Source organism: Vipera ursinii (assembly GCF_947247035.1).
Source record: "Vipera ursinii genome assembly, chromosome: 6".
NCBI classification, from domain to species: domain Eukaryota; kingdom Metazoa; phylum Chordata; class Lepidosauria; order Squamata; family Viperidae; genus Vipera; species Vipera ursinii.
In genome coordinates this window covers 34,463,631-34,482,842 of record NC_139515.1, presented here as the reverse complement: position 1 = coordinate 34,482,842, position 19,212 = coordinate 34,463,631, and the positions used below count along the sequence as shown (strand labels likewise).

The 19,212-nt window shown below is 43.7% G+C and overlaps 1 protein-coding gene across 1 annotated transcript in view; it reads right to left on the bottom strand.

Moving 5' to 3' along the window:
* Positions 1-19,212, bottom strand: part of NRCAM (neuronal cell adhesion molecule) — a gene marked incomplete at its 3' end in the record, with an annotated part of 181,743 nt that overhangs the window by 118,220 nt on the left and 44,311 nt on the right. Inside the window, exon 2 of the mRNA XM_083365234.1 lies at positions 6,888-7,064. Coding sequence (XP_083221360.1) covers positions 6,888-6,975 — 88 coding nt within the window. The 5' untranslated portion in view covers positions 6,976-7,064. The remainder of the gene's footprint in view (positions 1-6,887; positions 7,065-19,212) is intronic.

Below are 19,212 nucleotides of genomic sequence, written 5' to 3'. Positions count from 1 at the left end.
CTGTCATCAATCCGGTCGCCTATCGTTTAACTCTGCCATGTTCCCTACGCGTGCACCCCATCTTCCATCGGTCCTTGTTGGTCCCCGAACAACCGGCTTGTCCACTTCGCCAAGCGGAACCTCCCCCATCAGGACCTCGTGATGGAGGCAGCACCCCCGAGTACGAGGTCGCCAGCATCAGGGATTCCCGTTGGTTGAAAGGTCGCTTCCAGTACCTGATCGAGTGGAAAGGGTACGGGCCGGAGGACTTCACATGGGAAGACGCGACCGCCGTTCATGCCCCTGCGTTGGTGACTGCTTTTCACGAACAATTCCCATCCCGACCGCATCCGGATCGGCAGCCCCGGGGGAAGGGCCCTGCGGTGCGGGATAGTGTTGTGATTCAGGGCCAGCCTGTGGGTCCGGCAGCCGGCTCAGATGTCTCTGATGACTCAGATGAGGGGGAGGAGGAGGGTGTGGAAGACGAACTGGCTGATGATGGCTTGGAGGCTTCGCAGAGCCCCCAGCCAGGGCCCTCTTCTCAGCTGCGAGAGCCCGATAGTGCGGAGGATGATGACCCACAGCTGGCCCTGTTCAAGGACGCCCGACGCAGGAGGCAGTCGAGCAGGAACAAGCAGAGAAAGGCTGTGGGACTCCTCGGAAGGAGGCACAGGGAGGCCACGCCCTGAACTCTAAATAAAAGGAGTGTTTGGGGAGGGGCTGGTTGCTGAAAGCAACCGTTCGGTTTGTGGATCTAAGTTCCGGTTTCTTGTTTCATGTTCTGTTGTTTTGCTTGTGAATTAAACTTGGCAGATGCTTCCCAGCCTCAGACGCTCTCCAGTCTCTACTGTTTGAACAGGGGTTTGCCTTACTGCAAGGCCGGTAGCAGGCTGGTTCAGAACACCAACCTAGCAGTTCGAAAGCACGTAAAAATGCAAGTAGAAAAATAGGGACCACTATGGTGGGAAGGTAACAGCGTTCCGTGTGCCTTTGGCATCTAGTCATGCTGGCCAGATGACCACGGAGACGTCCTCGGACAAGTGCTGGCTCTTCGGCTTTGAAACAGAGATGAGCACCAGCCCCTAGAGTTGGAAACGACTAGCATGCATGTGCAGGGGAACCTTTTAAACATATTAATATAGAAAAGCTCTGATGTGAGATTGTAATTGTGAGATGAAAACTGACTTGCTTAAAATGATTGTGCTTAGAATGCAAGGCTAATCTCTTTAAAGCACAGAAGAGTTCATTTCTGTTCCCATTGTCTCAATTCCAAATTCCAGTGATTCAGACAACTAGGACAGGATCTATGTCTAAATAGTGATGGTCAACTGGAAGGGCTAAATAGTTAAAAGAGTAAGTGCATGTTCACATAGCATGTTAGGGCACATTTTGCACTAATTCCTATGAGAAAAGTATTTACTCTTTTTCTATGGATATTCTCAATCATCCAGGTCATGGCCCCAAAGGTGCTTTTTCAAAAAGTCTTGCACAAGATGACATAACAAAATATAGACTGCCACAATCTGATATTTAATGACAATTTCTATTACTATCTAAGTGACCTTTAGAGAAGGTAGTCAGTCAGTATTTTTTAATCCCTACAATTTCAGCTTGGGGAAAGAAGGATTGGAATCAATCTCAGATGGCACAGAAAGGCTACTGCACCCACCCACCCCAGTGCCTTTCTATGCCAATTTTACTCTATCCTCTATCTGCAGGGAGTAGAAACAGCAGTAGGTATGGCTGATGAGGCCCATTTTATAACCCAATTTCAGGGGTTGGAAGTAAATTAGTCAATGATTGCAAATGTCATATTTATGTAATATATCTAGCAAAAAGACGACAGTATCAACCGGAGTGGGCTACTAACATATGGATAATATCTTGCTCTCCTCAAGGAAAAGAACCAGATATTTCAAGCAAACAAACTCTTAAGCCTTTTCTTTTTCTGCAGAAACGGTATTTCTTCAGAGTATTTATCATATGATGTAGGCATCTTATTGCTTAAAATACAGCTACGCGGTATGGGCTTTGGTATGCTGGTAAGATTCATATGTATGTCATATGCTTAATAAAAAAACTTTAATATGTTATATTTTAAGAAATACATCTCTTTCTTATTTTATTTGTAATACGTCTATGGAGATTCTCAATTATTCAGGTCATGGTTGTCCCTAGGTTCTTTTCCAAAAGGCAACTGGTTTTTTCTTTGAAAATATTTTGCTTCTCACTCAGAACTGAAAATGTTTCTTGGATGAGAAGTGAAACATTTTCCAACAAAAAGAATAAGAAAATCCAGTTTATTTGTAATAAGTTATTTTTACTTTAGGAAAGGAGGAAGTAAAAAAGTATTCTATTTTCTTTGGTTTAACACTTCAAAACAGATAATAATAGGCTTCTGGTTTGCAATCACGGCATCGGTGGACATACGGGGCCATCGCTCTCTCCGCTGTCCGGTTTTCTCCTGCTGGGAGACCCTGAAAAGGGTCGGAAGTCACCCTGGAGGGGCGACGAGCATGAAGAGTACCCCCAATTGATCATGGAAGGATGGCAGCCCTTCTGTTTGATCCGGGGCAGCTCTTCAAACTGACAGGGAAAAGATCAGCCATTAACATGGCCCATCACTAAGCCACTACCAGCCAAGGCCAAAATTACTACCAAGCAGATTGAAGACACCACGGAGGAATTGGGTGAGATCCTACATTCTTTGTATCGCAAGTATTTCCCTGTAAAAGCTTCTTGAAACTCCCCCCCCCCCGAAAAAATAGCGGCGTCTGACTACCTTGGGGAAATAAAGCCTTGAAAAGAACAACTAAATAATTGGATTTGCATTTTCTTCATATTTGGGGTCCCAAAAAGTTCCTACTTCTACCTGTTACCTTATCTACTTGTAAAAAAGTTGAAAAAGAATTTAAATTGGATAAAAGCCTAGCTTGGATTTTGAAAAAGACTTTAAATGCTATTGGGGACATCTTGTGGCAAAGCTTAGCAAGTAAATACTTTTGGCTAAGAGACCTGCTTACAGCCCAGACCTGTCCTTGGCATTATCTAAAAGAGATAAAAAGCTGAAACAGCTGGGCGGTGGAGGTGAACACTTACTGACTCTTATTTAAAAAATAGCCTCCACTAAAGGACTATCTGTAACCATCCTAGAAATGGAGGTGTACCACCAACAAATTTCGGCTAATTATAAACTTCTACTTGAAAAAATTCTTGAAGCTACAGAGATAATTAAATCCAGCTTAAATCTACAAAATGAAACCAAGACTCCAACTAAAGAACTTACAATTCAAAAAACAACAGAAGCGGAAGAAATTAATATCAAGACAGAGGATTTTAAAGAACAAGTACAATGTATTGAGAATTTTGACAGCCAAACCCTGACTGCAATTAAAGAACTTACATCCTAAAAAGCAATAGAAGCAGAAGAAAGTAATAGCAAGACGGAGGGTGTTAAAGATCAACAAGTAGAGCATATTGAAATCTAGACAACCAAACAACAACCACAACATTGGACATGACTTTCCAAATTGCAGTCAATTCTCTAAATCCTTTTTAAATAATGAATACTAAATGCATTCAATCCAACTTGCTTTTAAAAATGTTTTTGTTATTAGTTTTAAAGACTATATAAGTTCCTAAATGGATAGGTACATATATTTAAAATATTAAAAATATTAAAAATAAATACTTAAACAGTATTTAAATTCATGCCAAAATTGTTCTTGAGTATAGTTTCTCCAAGCTATCATCTGTACAGAATATTAAAAATAGCAAACACAATAAAATGGTTTCAGCACTTAAAAATTGTATTAAGTCACACACAGATTTTTTTCTGCAGAACTTACATTTTTCAAGAAGTTTTGCTTTTTTCCATGTATCAGATTCAGCAAGTGAATTGTAAACATGAATTAAAGAAAATTATTTGTTAGTAAGATAGAAGTAATGAAATCTCAGAAAGAAAAGATACAGAGAAGAAATAGGCATCTATACTATAGAGCTTTTCTGACAACAGATACTAGTCACTTTATTAGCAAAGAATCAGCATAATTTCTCACATAGACTATTTGGAACCCTTGTTTAATGTTGCATTGTCAATTATGAATATTATTTGTAACTTATGTGGGATAATTAGCATTGATACATAATAATAATAATAATAATAATAATAATAATAATAATAATAATAATAATAATAATAATAATAATAATAATAATAATAATAATAATTTAAGTTTTATACCGCCCTTCTCCCGAAGGACTCAGGGCGGTGTACAGGGCAATACAATAAAATACAATATATAAAAATTAAAAGAAATATTAAATACAGTAGCCCAATTAAATAAATTAATACAAAATGTTAAAATACCCCTAAACCCATCAGACCAGGCCGGCTTGTTCAAATAAATATGTTTTTAGGTCACGTCAGAAGGAGCGAAGGTCGGGAGCCATCCGGAGCTCCACCGGTAAACGGTTCCAAAGGTCTGGCGCGCCCACAGAGAATGCCCTCCCCCTGGGGGCCACCAGTCGACACTCTTTGACCGACAGCACCCTAAGGAGGCCCTCTCTGTGGGAGCGCACTGGATGAAGGGAAGTTGATGCCGGCAGCAGATGCTCCCGTAAGTAACCCGGACCCATGCCATTTAGGGCTTTATAGGTCGTAACCAGCACCTTGAATCATACCCGGAGGACAACCGGAAGCCAATGCAGCTCATGGAGTAGAGGTGTTACATGGGAGTATCGGGAAGCCCCCACCACCACTCACGCGGCTGCATTCTGCACCAGCTGGAGCCTCCGAGTAGTCCTCAAGGGCAGCCCCATGTAGAGAGCATTGCAGTAGTCCAAACGGGAGGTCACGAGTGCATGAGTGACTGTGCGCAAGGCATCCCGGTCTAGATAGGGCCGCAACTGACGCACCAGGCGAACCTGAGTGAAGGCCCCCCTAGTCACAGCTCCTATATGATCATCCAAGGAGAGCTGTGAATCTAGGAGGACACCCAAGTTACGAGCCCTATCTACGGGGGGTAATATCTCACACCCCATAATTAGTGATGGAATATTCTGAATTTCCCGAGACGCCGGCGTACACAGCCACTCAGTCTTGTCAGGGTTGAGTCGAAGCCTGTTCCTCCCCATCTAGACCCGGACCGCCTCCAGGCAACGGGACATCACGGAGAGGGCATCACTGGGGTGGTTTGGGGTAGAGATAAAAAGCTGGGTATCATCAGCATATTGATGATACCCAGCCCCAAAACCACGAATGATCTCACCCAGCGGCTTCATATAGATGTTGAACAGGAGAGGCGAGAGGACCGACCCAAGGCACTCCACAAACAAGAGGCCTCGAGGCCGACCTCTGCCCTCCTGCCAACACCGACTACAAACGTCCCAGGAGGTAGGAGGAGAACCACCGTAAAACGGTGCCTCCCACTCCCAACCCCCGAAGACGCCGCAGTAAAATACCATGGTCGATGGTATCAAAAGCCGCTGAGAGGTCTAATAGGACTAGGACAGAGGAACAACCCCTGTCCCGAGCCCGCCAGAGATCATTCACCAGCGCGACCAATGCCGTCTCCATGCTGTACCCGGGCCTGAAGCCAAATGCCTTGGATGTTATGGAAATAGAATTAATGGATGGCATAGTCTGTCCACTGCAAACAAAAATCAATCAATATATAGAATTAAATGAAAGAATACGTAACAGAGATGGAATGCCATTTCATTACCATCTATTTGAATACAAAAATCCCACATTAATATTTGAGTGAGAACCATTAGTTCAAGTTAAAATGGAAATTATAACTCTGTCTTTATGACATGGGCTTGAAAAATAAATTAGCCATTCTTGCCAAGGTGATAAAAATATAAACTTCAGCAGACTATACATACCACTGTCTTCTGATAGCCTTTGTAATAGAACAGTGGATTCTAAATACTCTAAACAGTACTTTAGATAATAAGTACTTTAGATAATTATGTGAACTGCATGTAAAACCAGAGTAGATTTTAATGGTTCTAGATGTCTGTTCTTCCTCTGGTTGGTGTATATTATTGTTTATTTTTAGAATATAGCCTTTTTAAAATCTCAGTAATTACTGCCTGTCAGGTCCCCAAATCCTTATTATTTTCCCTGCATATATGCTCTTGTTTTGGGGCCTGCCATTCTGCTGGGAGGAGGGGGGAATTTGCTTTTGCTTGGGATAACTTTCTCTTTCTACTTTTCCTCTCCCACCTCTATCCACTTGAGAAAGGAATGTGTCTTCCTTATCAGGGAGATGGTTGCAGAGAAACGAAACTGGAGAAGATCTTGAGATGCACGCCAACTGTGCCAATTACCCACACATTGTGCCACCTGTGGATTGGCTGGATTTCAAAAGGACACTATGACTCTGGTGGGGGGAGAAATATTGCTGGTTTAACTATACATACCATTTTAGTGAGATTTTCTTGCCTTGACTTCCTATTGTCACTAACCCCTAATAAAAGTTTCCTTTTGAGACAATGCCTGTTTCAAGAGTTCTGCTTTCTTGGGTGGTTAGCTGAGGTGGGTCCTTACACTGCCTTTCAAATATTTTCAATTGTACTCTGTTAAATATACTTTTCATTGCTAAGTCACTAATTAGGTTATGAGAGCTAAGATAATCAGAATACTAATTGTTGATTTTGGATATATTCTACATGCTGAAATGGCAATTAATGGAACATTGAGGTGAAAAGGAAAAACAAAATTTTATAATGAACAAGAACTTCCTGCAACTAAGGGGAGTAAAAAAGTGTCTTTGAATAGATACACACATATTCTTTGCAATGCTATATTGTTTATAGATTTGTTCTAAGTTATCAAGATATTTGTTTATAACAATCTGTTCAATCAATCTTTCCTTAGATTGTGAACTGTTAGTACTTACAATCAAGAGGTACATCCAATGCAGTAATGATTTGGCATAAAAAAAGAACCAAATGTATTCTTTTTCCAGAGATGCTGTGAATATCCATTCTTATTCAAAGATGGACCATGAAATTCACTCTAGAGTTACAAGCTCAACTTTCTGTTCTTTAAGATTTCTGGAATAAAGTTGTGAAATCTAGAAAAGAAGCAATGCCACACAGAAAAAGAGAAGTAAATGCTGTAATTATCTTGAGTTACAAATTAGTATGATTCTATATTATGGCTGTTTCATCAGTCATAAAAATCAACAAACATCAGAATATGGAATATAACATGTAAAATAATATGTAAAACATAGAGACTCTAAATACAATTCTAATACTGTATTTTACCTTTTATATAAAAGAGGTTTCAAACTGATTCTAAGCAGAAATTCTGATGGCAAATCAGAAATATATGAAGTCATTCTTTGATAACAATATAGCAAAACAGCAAGGAACCTTGTCAAAATTAATTTAATTCTCCTTCTTAGGTATCTGGTGCTGTGTAGCTCAGAAAAAGAATACACATTCCTACTGTATATCTGAGACAGAACACTACATGAGGGATGGCTATGGTTCAGGGCAGCGGTGGGATTCATCCAGTTCACACCAGTTCAGGAGAACCGGTAGCTAAATTTACCTGAATTCGGAGAACTGGCTGGCTTCTGGAACTCCAGTCTAGGCCTCAGAGGCCTCCTAGGCCTAGAACAGCCCATTGGAAGTGCATGATGCCACTTCTGGAAATCTGTTCTCTGCATTGGAGGCCCAGGCCTACATCACATAGTAGAACCGGTTGTTCAGGTATTTGAATCCCACCACTGGTTCAGGGAATTGGTTCCCAGCTCCTTCCTCTTTTTGAGTGAATTTGAATCTCTTATAGGTTTTACTCTTACTAAGTGTCATTATTTCAGGCATCAACATTATCATATTCTATTTCATTTATTCAGAGGACCAGTTTATAAATAATTTGGGTATAATATTTTGTCATTACATTAAAATCCTTAAAAATTATTTCTCTTCAAAAATCATATAAACTATAATGTATACTTCCTGTGATTTATGAACACATTATATTCTTACTATTAATGTTCCTACATTAAGCAAACTATGGTGGCCCCATTAATATCCTAGCCCTAGCCCTGTAGAACAGGGTTTTTCAACCTTTTCACCCATTGTACCACTTTTAGGATATGGCAACATCCAAGTAGCACTAGTCGCCTAGCAAGGTGTCAAAAACCTGATGACCAAAAAAAGGAAAAAAGTGATGAAGTACAGATAGTCCTTGACTTACAACAGTTCGCTTACTGACTGTTCGAAGTTACAATGGCACTGAAAAAGTGCCCCCCAAGCCACAGACGAGCAAGACACCTGGCCACGCTCTTCCTCCTGTCTGAGGTTTTCATTGTTGTGAGCATTTCTGTTGAGGATTGGCAGTGGAGGTGGGGTGGTATTTGGTTTTCATTTCCCCCCCACTGGGTGGTTGCCTCAGGTTTTGGACACTTCACATGACCCTGGGATACTGTGACTGTCATAAATATGAATCAGTAGCCAAGCATCTGAATGTAAATCACAAGACCCTGGAGATGCTGCAACATTCCAGCTGATTGGCGCTTCTTCAGGGCTCAACAGAAGCACCAGGATCAGCGCTGAGCTCCAGCTGGAGCCTGGCGCTGATCCTGGCACTTCCGCTGAGCCCTGACAGCCCCGAAGCGCCGATCCTGGCGCTTCCGCGGAGCCCTGACAGCGCTGCAGCTCCAGCCATCTCTTGCTCAGGCTTGTACGGTGCTGCTACCGGTTCAGCTCATTCCCCTCTCCACTACCACTTTTCTAGCATGGTTGCGTATCACCTGCCAGGTGCAAATGTACCACAGGTTGTACCTGTACCACTGGTTGAAAAGCCCTGCTGTAGAATATCTGGGTCTTCACTCCTTTCCTGCTTTTCCAGAAAATTGTTACATTCATATAGAGTATTTAAAATTGCAGGGGGAAAGAAAAAGATATATTACCATAAGTGGACAGAAAGCAGGATCTACATCAAGTAGATCCTGCTTTTTTTTTTTTTTGCCCAAGATGGCGGCGACCATGGGCGGCATTCGCTGAGCTCTGCGGTGAGCCGACACAATGGGGGACCGGGAGGCTCACAAAAGCCCAGCCGAGGGACATATTCGGAGGGGGGGTGTAGGAACAACAGGCTAGCACCGTTTTGCGGTGTGGAGCCTTTCCTCCCCAGAGAAGTAGCAGCGGCAGCGGCCGGGCGGCTTGTAACCTGCTGCCGATCAGCTGGTGCTCTGGATCAGCTGTCGGGCGCTGTGCTGGCTTGAATCGATCGCTTGCTTCCACTTACCTCGGGCGCTGGGGAGCTTCGTTAGACTGAAATGACTTCGGCAGCCTAGGATCCTGCTGCGGACCCCTGGATGGACTATCTGGCACCTGAACTCAATTGGAGGGCGGCGTTTGCAGCCGCGTGGATCTCTCTACTCCTGACTGTTACTCCTGGCCTTTTTGCTTATAAAATGGCCACGGATTCCCGTTTCGGTGTGGAGGCTATGGGGGAGACTTTTCTGCCTCATTCTTCTTTTCAGAGGACGATGGAGATTTGGCTGCTTGAATCTGAGCACTTGACATTTATGACTGAGTTCCCTGCTGCCCTAGGAATGGATTTAGCGTGTTTGGATGGCCTCCGCTTGCTACTTTCCAAGATGGATTGGAGGCTGGAACAGGATTTGGGACATTTTTTCTCCTGTTCCCGTGACCTCCCTATGATGTTCCGGAAGGAGTCTGTGACAGGCCATGGTGAGAGGGCGGCCCTGGACTGGCTATCAATCCCCTGCTGGTGTGAGAGACTAGCAGGGGGGATTTTTGCTCCCCCAGCAATGCTGCCCTTATCCATCCCAGGCTGGATCTCATGGCTAGGTGAGAGGACAGTCATGGGCTCTTGTGTGGACCGGCTCAGGTGAGAGCAGAGCCGGATTGGCAGATTGCTGGATGAAGACATGTTCCAGACTTAATGTTTTTACATCTTAACTAACATCTTAATAACATCTGACCCCATTTGTGAACAATGGCTCATACGGACAGTTCTATCTCATGGCTCGAGTACAATACTCTAGATCGGACTTGTACACCCTCGGGGGGGGGTTTCCCTCCTGGATACGACCAGCCTCCCTTTCTAACATTTCCCTTGATGACGGGCCCAATTGTTGGGACCCCGAGAGGTGGCTGGGCTTAACTAGGGGCCTCTGGTGGAGAACGCATTAAGAGGCCCCTGATATATTTTTAGCTAGGTATTTTAAAGGGTTAGGGATGGGGAGGGACAGTAGGGTGGGGAGGGATTTTTTAATTGGTACCCAGTCTGGGCCTATGAAGGGTCCCGGCGAGATAGGGTTGGGGGCAGAGACTGCTGGTTCTGTGTGTGCTGGGGTGGGGCTGCAAATCCCCACGACGATGGGGAATGGTGGCAGGTGCTTGCACGGAGGGCCATATCAACATCTGGGATCGCGCCCCCACTGTCTTCAAGCGGTGGCGTGCTCCGACCCTCCGGTTAGCACCCTCTTGCCCGGGGGTGAGGGTGATCTGGTCCCTGAGCTTAGGCTGGTTTATTTTAACGCCAGATCCGTTGTTAATAAGGCTCCCCTCGTTCGTGACTTGATCGAGGAGGAATGTGGGGATCTGGCGTGCATTACGGAAACTTGGGTGGGCTCGGAGGGAGGGGTCCCTCTGACTGAATTATGTCCCCCAGGTTTCCGTGTGCTACACCGGCCGCAGGCTCAGGGAAGGGGTGGAGGGGTGGCGGTGGTTATCAGGGAGACTTTATGTCCGCGGGAGACCACCATTGTCCAGACTGGCGGGAGTGAGACCCTCCTTCTGAGATGTGGCCCTCGGGTTCAGATGGGCTTGTTGCTCACATACCTGGCGCCCAGCTGTGTGGCAACAGCCCTGCCCGACCTGCTCAACACTCTCTCAGGGTTGGCAGTGGAGTTCCCCAGGCTTATGGTACTGGGTGACTTCAACCTGCCTTCACTGGGAGGGTCGTCTGAGTTGGCTCGGGAGTTCATGGCTTCCATGACAGCCATGGGCCTGACCCAAGTACTTCAGGGCCCGACTCATGCGGGGGTCACACTCTCGACCTGGTGTTCCTGTCTGGACAGTGGTTGGATGATCTAGGAGGGGGTTCACCGGTCATTGTTCCCCTGTCATGGTCCGACCATTATCTCCTGCGGCTGGTCTTCCGTTATGCTACCCCCCACTGCTGGGTGGCGGAACCGACCAGGTGGTTCCGCCCCAGGCACCTAATGGACCCGGAATGGTTCCAGATGGCGCTTGGGTCTATACCCATCGCCCTCACCCACAGCCCAGTTGAAGCCTTGGTTGATGCCTTGGATAAGGCAGCCGCTGAGGCACTCGACTGTGTTGTACCCTTGCGACCCCTGACCCGGCGCAGATCCCGTTGGGCGCCATGGTTTTCTGTGGAGCTCCGGGAGATGAAGCGTTGGAGACGGGGTCTAGAGAGCGGTTGGAGATCCACCCGATCCGAATCTGACCGACTGCATTTAAGAACCTTTATAAGGTCTTATCTTGCGGTGATGAGGACAGCGAAGGCTAATTACTTCGCTGCCCTTATCGCGTCCGCAGATAATCGCCCGGCCGCCCTGTTTAGGGTGACTCGCTCCCTTATTATCCAGGAGGTGAGGGAGGATCCCTTGCAGGGGTGGGCCGAGGAGTTTAGCCATCATCTGATGGACAAAATAGCTCAGATCCGGGCCGGTTTGGACTCTGACTGGGCAGAGTCTGACGTGGAGGAATCGGACGGTCTTGAGCATGTTATCTGGACTGAGTTCGATCCTGTTTCCCCTGATGATGTGGACAGGATGAGGAGGAGGCTGAGCTCCACCACCTGTTTGTTGGACCCGTGCCCCTCCTGGCTGGTTTATGCGGCTCGGGAGGAGACACGAGGCTGGTTCCAGGCAGTAATAACTGCTTCCTTGAAAGGAGGGTGTCTTCCCCGCCTCCCTGAAAGAGGCGGTGGTGAGACCCCTCCTCAAGAAGCCTGCCCTGGACCCAGCTGTTTTAAATAACTATCGTCCGGTCTCCAACCTCCGCTTTCTGGCGAAGGTTGTTGAGAGTGTGGTGGCCCATCAGCTTCCTCTGTTCCTGGATGAAAGTGATTATCTGGACCCGTACCAATCGGGTTTCAGGCCTGGGCACAGCATGGAGACGGCATTGGTCGCGCTGGTGAATGATCTCTGGCGGGCTCGGGACAGGGGTTGTTCCTCTGTCCTAGTCCTATTAGACCTCTCAGCGGCTTTCGATACCATCGACCATGGTATCCTACTGCGGCGTCTCAGGGGGTTGGGAGTGGGAGGCACTGTTTTGCGGTGGTTCTCCTCCTATCTCCTGGGCCGCTCACAGTCGGTGTTGACGGGAGGGCAAAGGTCCGCCCCGAGGCCTCTTGTTTGTGGAGTTCCTCAGGGGTCGGTTCTCTCGCCCCTCCTGTTCAACATCTATATGAAGCCGCTGGGCAAGATCATTCGTGGTTTTGGGGTAGGGTATCATCAGTACGCTGATGATACCCAACTTTTTTTCTCCACCCCAAACCAACCCAGCGATGCCCTCGCCGTGATGTCCTGTTGCCTGGAAGCAGTCCGGGTCTGGATGGGGAGAAACAGGCTTCATCTCAATCCTGCCAAGACTGAGTGCCTGTGCATACCGGCATCTCAGGTTAACCAGACTATTCCATCTCTAACGATGGGGGTGAGGTGTTACCCCCCGTTGATAGGGCTCGCAACGTGGGCGTCCTCCTGGATTCGCAGCTCACTTTTGAAGACCATATAGCAGCTGTGACCAGGGGGGCTTTTGCCTAGGTTCGCCTGGTGTGCCAGTTGCGACCCTACCTGGACCGAGATGCCCTACGCACAGTCACTCATGCGCTCGTGACCTCCCGTTTAGACTACTGCAACGCTCTCTACATGGGGCTGCCCTTGAGGACCACCCGGAGGCTTCAGCTGGTGGAGAATGCAGCCGCGTGAGTCGTGATGGGGGTCTCCCGATACTCCCATGTAACACCTCTACTCCGCGAGCTGCATTGGCTTCCAGTTGCCCTTCGGGTGAGATTCAAGGTGCTGGTGATGACCTATAAAGCCCTAAATGGCGAGGGTCCGGGATATTTGAGGGAACACCTGCTACCAGCATCAAGTTCCCTTCGTCCAGTGCGCTCCCACAGGGAGGGTCTCCTCAGGGTGCCGCCAGTTAAAGACTGCCGGCGGGTAACACCCAGGGGTAGGGCCTTCTCAGTGGGTGCGCCTGCCCTGTGGAACCAGCTCCCTGCGGAGCTTAGGACTGCCCCCAACCTCCATTCATTCCGCCGGGACCTGAAGACCTGGCTCTTCGAGCTCTCTGGCCCAGGCTGAGAATTTTTTAATTTTAATTTTAGCTGGGTTTTAATTTTCTCATGGTTCTATTTAATCTTTTTAAATTTGTTTTAACGTTTGTATTGACTCTCTTTTAAATGCCCTGCAAACTGCCCTGAGTCCTTCGGGAAAGGGCGGTATATAAATCTAAATAAATAAATAAAATAAAATAAATAAATAAGTATATTGAAACAGATCCTTTATCTGCCAGGCAACATTTCAATCCAATACATATTTGATTTTTTCTTCTTCTCAATTGTATCAGATACTGCGGGGAGAAATCTGCCTCCTTTGTAGGGTTGAGAGAACGTGACTGGCTCAAGGTCACCCAGCTAGCTTCATGCCCCAGGGGGGGCTAGAACTTAATGTCTTCTGATTTCTAGCTTGATGCTTTAACCACTACACAAAACTGGCTATTTGAAAATATATGGTACCACTAATATTTCTGAACAGCCACATATTGTCTCAGTAAGATCTGTTTTCAGTTTTGAATACATAAAATATTTACGCAAGTTGAATCTAGAACAAGAATTTGATAGGAAGTCAGTGTATTTAATTCAGAAAGCTGAATTCAGTAAAGGCTTCTTCTAATAGACAATTATAAAATCCCCATTGTAAATGCACCTAGAGAAGATTAATATTTTTAAAAATCTACAGAATTTCAGGCAGATTTGAAAGTAGAAGAAAAGTAGAAGTTAAATTGTAAAAAAAGAAGTTCAAAAATAGGGAAAGAAGACAGATTTATGAAGTAGTTATCCGGAAAGGGGAAGCATGAATATCAATGGGATCCTGAGATCAGAGACTTTCTGAGGCAGGATTAGTGATTTGATGTTGTTCAGATGTCACTGAATGCTGACTGGAGACATGAGGATTATCATATAAGAGGCTGGTAGTGCAGCCTCACCTGCAAGAGATAGAACAGCTATGAAGAGCAAAAGAAATCTGAAGTACAGGTAGTCCTCAACTTACATTTCTCTTAGACACCATTTGAATTTACAAAGGCACTGAAAACAGTAAATTATGACCATTTTTCACACTTATAACCATTGCAGCATCCCCATGGTCTCGTGATTTACATTTGGATGTTTGACAACTGACTCACATTTATGATGGTTGAGTGTCCCGGCGTCATGTGATCATTTTTTGCATCCTTCTGACAAGCAGTCAATGGGGAAACTAGATTCACTTAACAACTGTGTTACTAATTTAACAATTGCAATGATTTGCTTAACAAATGTGGCAAGAAAAGTCATAAATTGGGGAAAAACTCTTAACAAATTTCCCACTTAACAACATAAAATTTAGGGCTGAATTGTGGTTGTAAGTTGAGAAATATTGTACTGGAGCTGACATTGCCCCTTCCATTCTAAGCCATTCTGCTATAAGAATAACTTGTTTTATTTTCAGTTTTTATTTACTGAATAAAAATATATATAATTATACATTATTTTTCTGTAAAGGCCACTAAACAACATACACAACAATATGCAAAACAATGGCATACAATATGCATAACTTGTGCAATTGACAAATATACAAACCACCAACTAATTTATACAATTTTATTTATTGATTGGTCTATTATATTTCTATGTTGCTGCAGTGAAAGACACCATTCATGGCAGCACATCAAATAGGTAGTCATGTTCAATTAGCTCTTTGGTGTTACTGAAAAACTGTATAGGATTACTTTTTTATATACGCATCTAGGAAAGAAGTAATTTCATTTAATGTCAGGATTACATAGAGAGACCATTCAGTATTATATTGCATGTTCCAGGATTTACAGAGACTATTTAGAAAGTTCTCTCTCTGAAAACTCTTCATTCTGGTTTCTCTGTGGGAATGTTACAGACAAATAGTTTTGTTTAATTTCTTTTTCCTTCCTGGTTATAAAACAACATAAATTTTACACTTTGTTACGTATTAATTAGTTATTGCCATTTTCCAGACAATTGAATTTATGATACTTACCTAAGTTAAAAATAGTTTAAGATATACCACATCTTGCATTTCCAAGATAAAATGTGAATAAGAAAAAAATGAAATACCTTGAAATCTTATGTCGTATTAACATACTTAATTCTTAATTCCTTTTAATGGAATGGGTCTTTTCATACATTTTAATTTATTAAGCATTTATGTATTTTGTCTTTAAATGTACATTTATTTTAAATAGTTGTTTTGATAGAAGATAGATTTGAGTCCATATGCAATACTATGTATTCTAATGAATGTTCTAACAGAAAACTTCATGTTAGCATTACATAATACTGTGCTGAAATACAAAATATTTAAGTTGAATAGCAAATAATTCATCCCAAAATTATGAAAACTACACAAATGGCCATCATTTTGGAAACAAGCCAATATCATTATTTGAGTACTTATTCTTTTGTTACCTTGGCACTGACATTACACTATCCATTATTTCAGCAGGCTTTAGAAAATCCTGCTAGTCAACATTCTCATAGAACACTGAAGCTCTTCAATGTTATTAGACCACATACAAAACAAAATACTGAGCTAGTAAAAAGTAGGGTTATTAATGTCAGATGATATCATCAAGTCAAGTAGACATATGAATTTGCTGTTTTAGTCATTCTTTAATGGTACACATATTCTGGTAAATGTAAATAGCTTGTTAGCTAAAGTGTGTGCGTGCGCACACATGCCCACGCACACACATACTAATTATGTTTATCAGAATATGTGTCATATATATATGTATATATGTGTGTGTGTATATACATACATACATACACACACACATACACATATACACACACATACATGCACACACATTCCATTATAGCAGTGATGTAATGTCTGGAGATTCTGTTAAAGCCCAAGTGTGTATGAGTGGAGAGAGAGGACATGGATGTCTCAAAGATGCTTTTTCAAGAGGCAACTGGACTTTTCTTGTTTTTCTTTGAAGACGTTTCACTTCTCATCCAAGAAGCTTCTTCAGTTCTAACTGGATGGTGGGGAATGGAAGGATTTATATTCCTTGCAGACAGCTGGTCATTTGCATTCTTTTAGAGAGTAATTGAGGCCACCTGGAGATTTATCTGTGTCATCAAGGTCACTCGAGTGGTACAAATGGGACTTTCTTTCTTGCAAATGTTGAGAGGATTGTGTTGTAGACCAGGCATGTCAAACTTGTGATGTCACATGACATCACACAATGTATCGTAACTTTTCCCCCATTGCCGGCAATGGGGTGGGCATGGTTTCAGCGAGATGCATCTGGCCCACAGGCCGGCAGTTTGACATGACTGTTGTAGACTGAAGATAGATGATCTCGTACTCTTCCCCCTCTGTTGAGAGAGGGCTGTTCAGTTTTGACATAGATGGCCTCTTTGACCCCTCTTTCAAACCAACAGTCCTCTCTGTCCAAAATATGAACTTTGCTGTCTTCAAAAGAATGGCCTTTGTCTTTTAAATGCAGATGGACTGCTGAATCTTGTCCTGATGGGTTTGTTCTATGTTGTTCCATGCGTTTATGAAGTGGTTGTTTTGTTCCCCAATGTTCAGATCTGCACATCTCACTGCATTGTAGTGCATATACCAACTTGCTTAATTTATGTCTGGGTGTTTTATCCTTGGAGTGAACAAGCTTCTGCCTTAGTGTATTGAAGACAGCAAAGTTCACATTTTGGACAGAGAGGACTGCTAGTTTAAAAGAGGGGTCAAAGAGGCCATCAATGTCAAAATTGAACAGCCCCCTCTCAATGGAACAATTCAACCAGAGTTCAGTTCTTTATTTGCTTACACATACCAGACAGAGTATTGCCAGATTAAACTCTTACTACTTCTAATCTATAGATATACCCTGGGAAATTCTAGGGAGTGGCTATCTTTACTTTCTTTCTCTGTCTTCTATCCAGTTCTGGCTGTGCTGCCTCATTTCCCTCCCCTTTCTGAAATGTATTTCTTTCCTGGGAAACTACTGTTCCATTATCCAGCTCCCCCCCAAGGGCATTATCTCTCACAACCAATAACCAATTTGCAGAATGCCTTGATACTAACTACTGCAACATTGTAGCACAATTTGCCCCAACCTGCAGCAGCACAACAAATTATAGTTCAGCCAATGCTTTTGCATTCCCATGAAAACTTGCTGTAGAAGTTTGGAGAGGGTCAGGATCAATTCCAGACATTCACTGTTTCAACTAGTAGCACAAGTATTGTTCTCATCAGTACTTCCAACAAAAGCCCAACACCCATAGAGGGAAAAAAGAATTCTAAAAATAAACCACTGGCTAAAGGGTCAGTGTCACCAAGAAAACTTTGGTTTCCTGGACCATGGACTGCATTTCCTACATGAAGGACTCTTGGCAAGAGATGGGCTGCACCTCACAAAAACAGGGGAAAATGTACTCAGAAAAACACTGCCACAACTCATTAGAAGGGCTTTAAACTAAAATTGAGGTGTAAGGGTGACCAATCATTAGAATCTCTAGAATACAAAACCAATCATAAATCCTGCTTCCATCGGCCCCAATTTCAGTTCCTCCTTTTCTCTGTCTTTGTTGGGAAGGGAAGGGCCTGGATTTTGCTTTTTTGCTTTTTTCTTCCCTCTGCCTCAAGTAAGAGTGACTTTTGGGGCTTTCTCCTCCCACCGACCCAGAGTGACCATCTGGCTTGATCTTCTTCACCAGAAGGTCTGGCCTCTTCCAGGTCCCTGGAGAGGCTTTCATCAGCTTTTAGGCAAAAGAGATCTTTGGACCATTTCTCTGCCTGGAACTCTTCCATGTAGAAATAGTTTACAACTCCCCTGGTAGGACAGCAGCTTTTCTGGGTTGAATACTATCCAGATATGTATGGAATACCAAGATTTGGCTGAAGTTTTTAATGAGCAGAGGGCAAATTAACTCCTCCCCTCACCGGCCCACAGACTGTGCAATTGAAATCATCCCAGAGGCGAAATTGCCAAAATCTAAAATGTACTTGTTGACTCCTAGGAAGTTGAACGAACTGGAAAAATTATCAAAAAGAACTTACAATGGGGGTTTACCAAGCCAGCTAGACCCTGGGTAGCAGCCCCTGTGTTATTCAGAGAGAAGAAAGATGACTCTTTTTGTCTCTGCGTGAACTATAGGAGCCTGAATGCTGTGTGTGTGGAAAACATGTATCCATTACCCTTAATGAAAGACATGTTAGTGCACCTATTGAAAGGAAATTTTTTCTCAAAACTGCACTTGAGAGAGGCTTATTATCGAATGAAAATAAGAAAGAGGATGAGTGGAAAACTTTCAATTGCCCATTGGGTTGCTTCCAATTTAAAGTCTGGGTTACAAGGAGCCCCTTCAGTATTCATACAACTAATCAACAAAGTCCTACGTGATCACTTGTATAAGGGGGTCCTAGTTTACCTGGACAATATCCTTATTTACACCGAAACAAAAGATGAAAACATTAAGCTAGTCAGAGCAGTACTGAAAAAAACTATGCTCTGCCAAACTGTATGCCAAACTATCAAAATGTGAAAGATCATATTCATTACCTGGTTTATCACATATAAAATGAAGGGATAAAGATGGACCCAGAGAAAGTGAGGGCAGTCTTGGACTGGGCACCCCGCAAAACCAGGAAACAGCTCCAAAGTTTCCTAGGATTTGCAAATTTCTACAGACAATTCATCCCATCTTTTGCACAAATTGCCCTCTCAATTACAAACCTATTAAAGACCGGGGGGGGGGGATAAGCCAAAGTCCAGTCAATCATTAAATTGACAGGAGAATGTCAAGCAGCTTTTGAGAAACTTAAGAGATTCTTTTCTATGGAGACAGTTTTGAAATACCCAGACCCAGAACAACCCTTTATAATTCAGGCTGTCCAGTGATGTGGCTGTGGGAGCAGTTTTATTCCAAAGAAATAAATATGGACAATT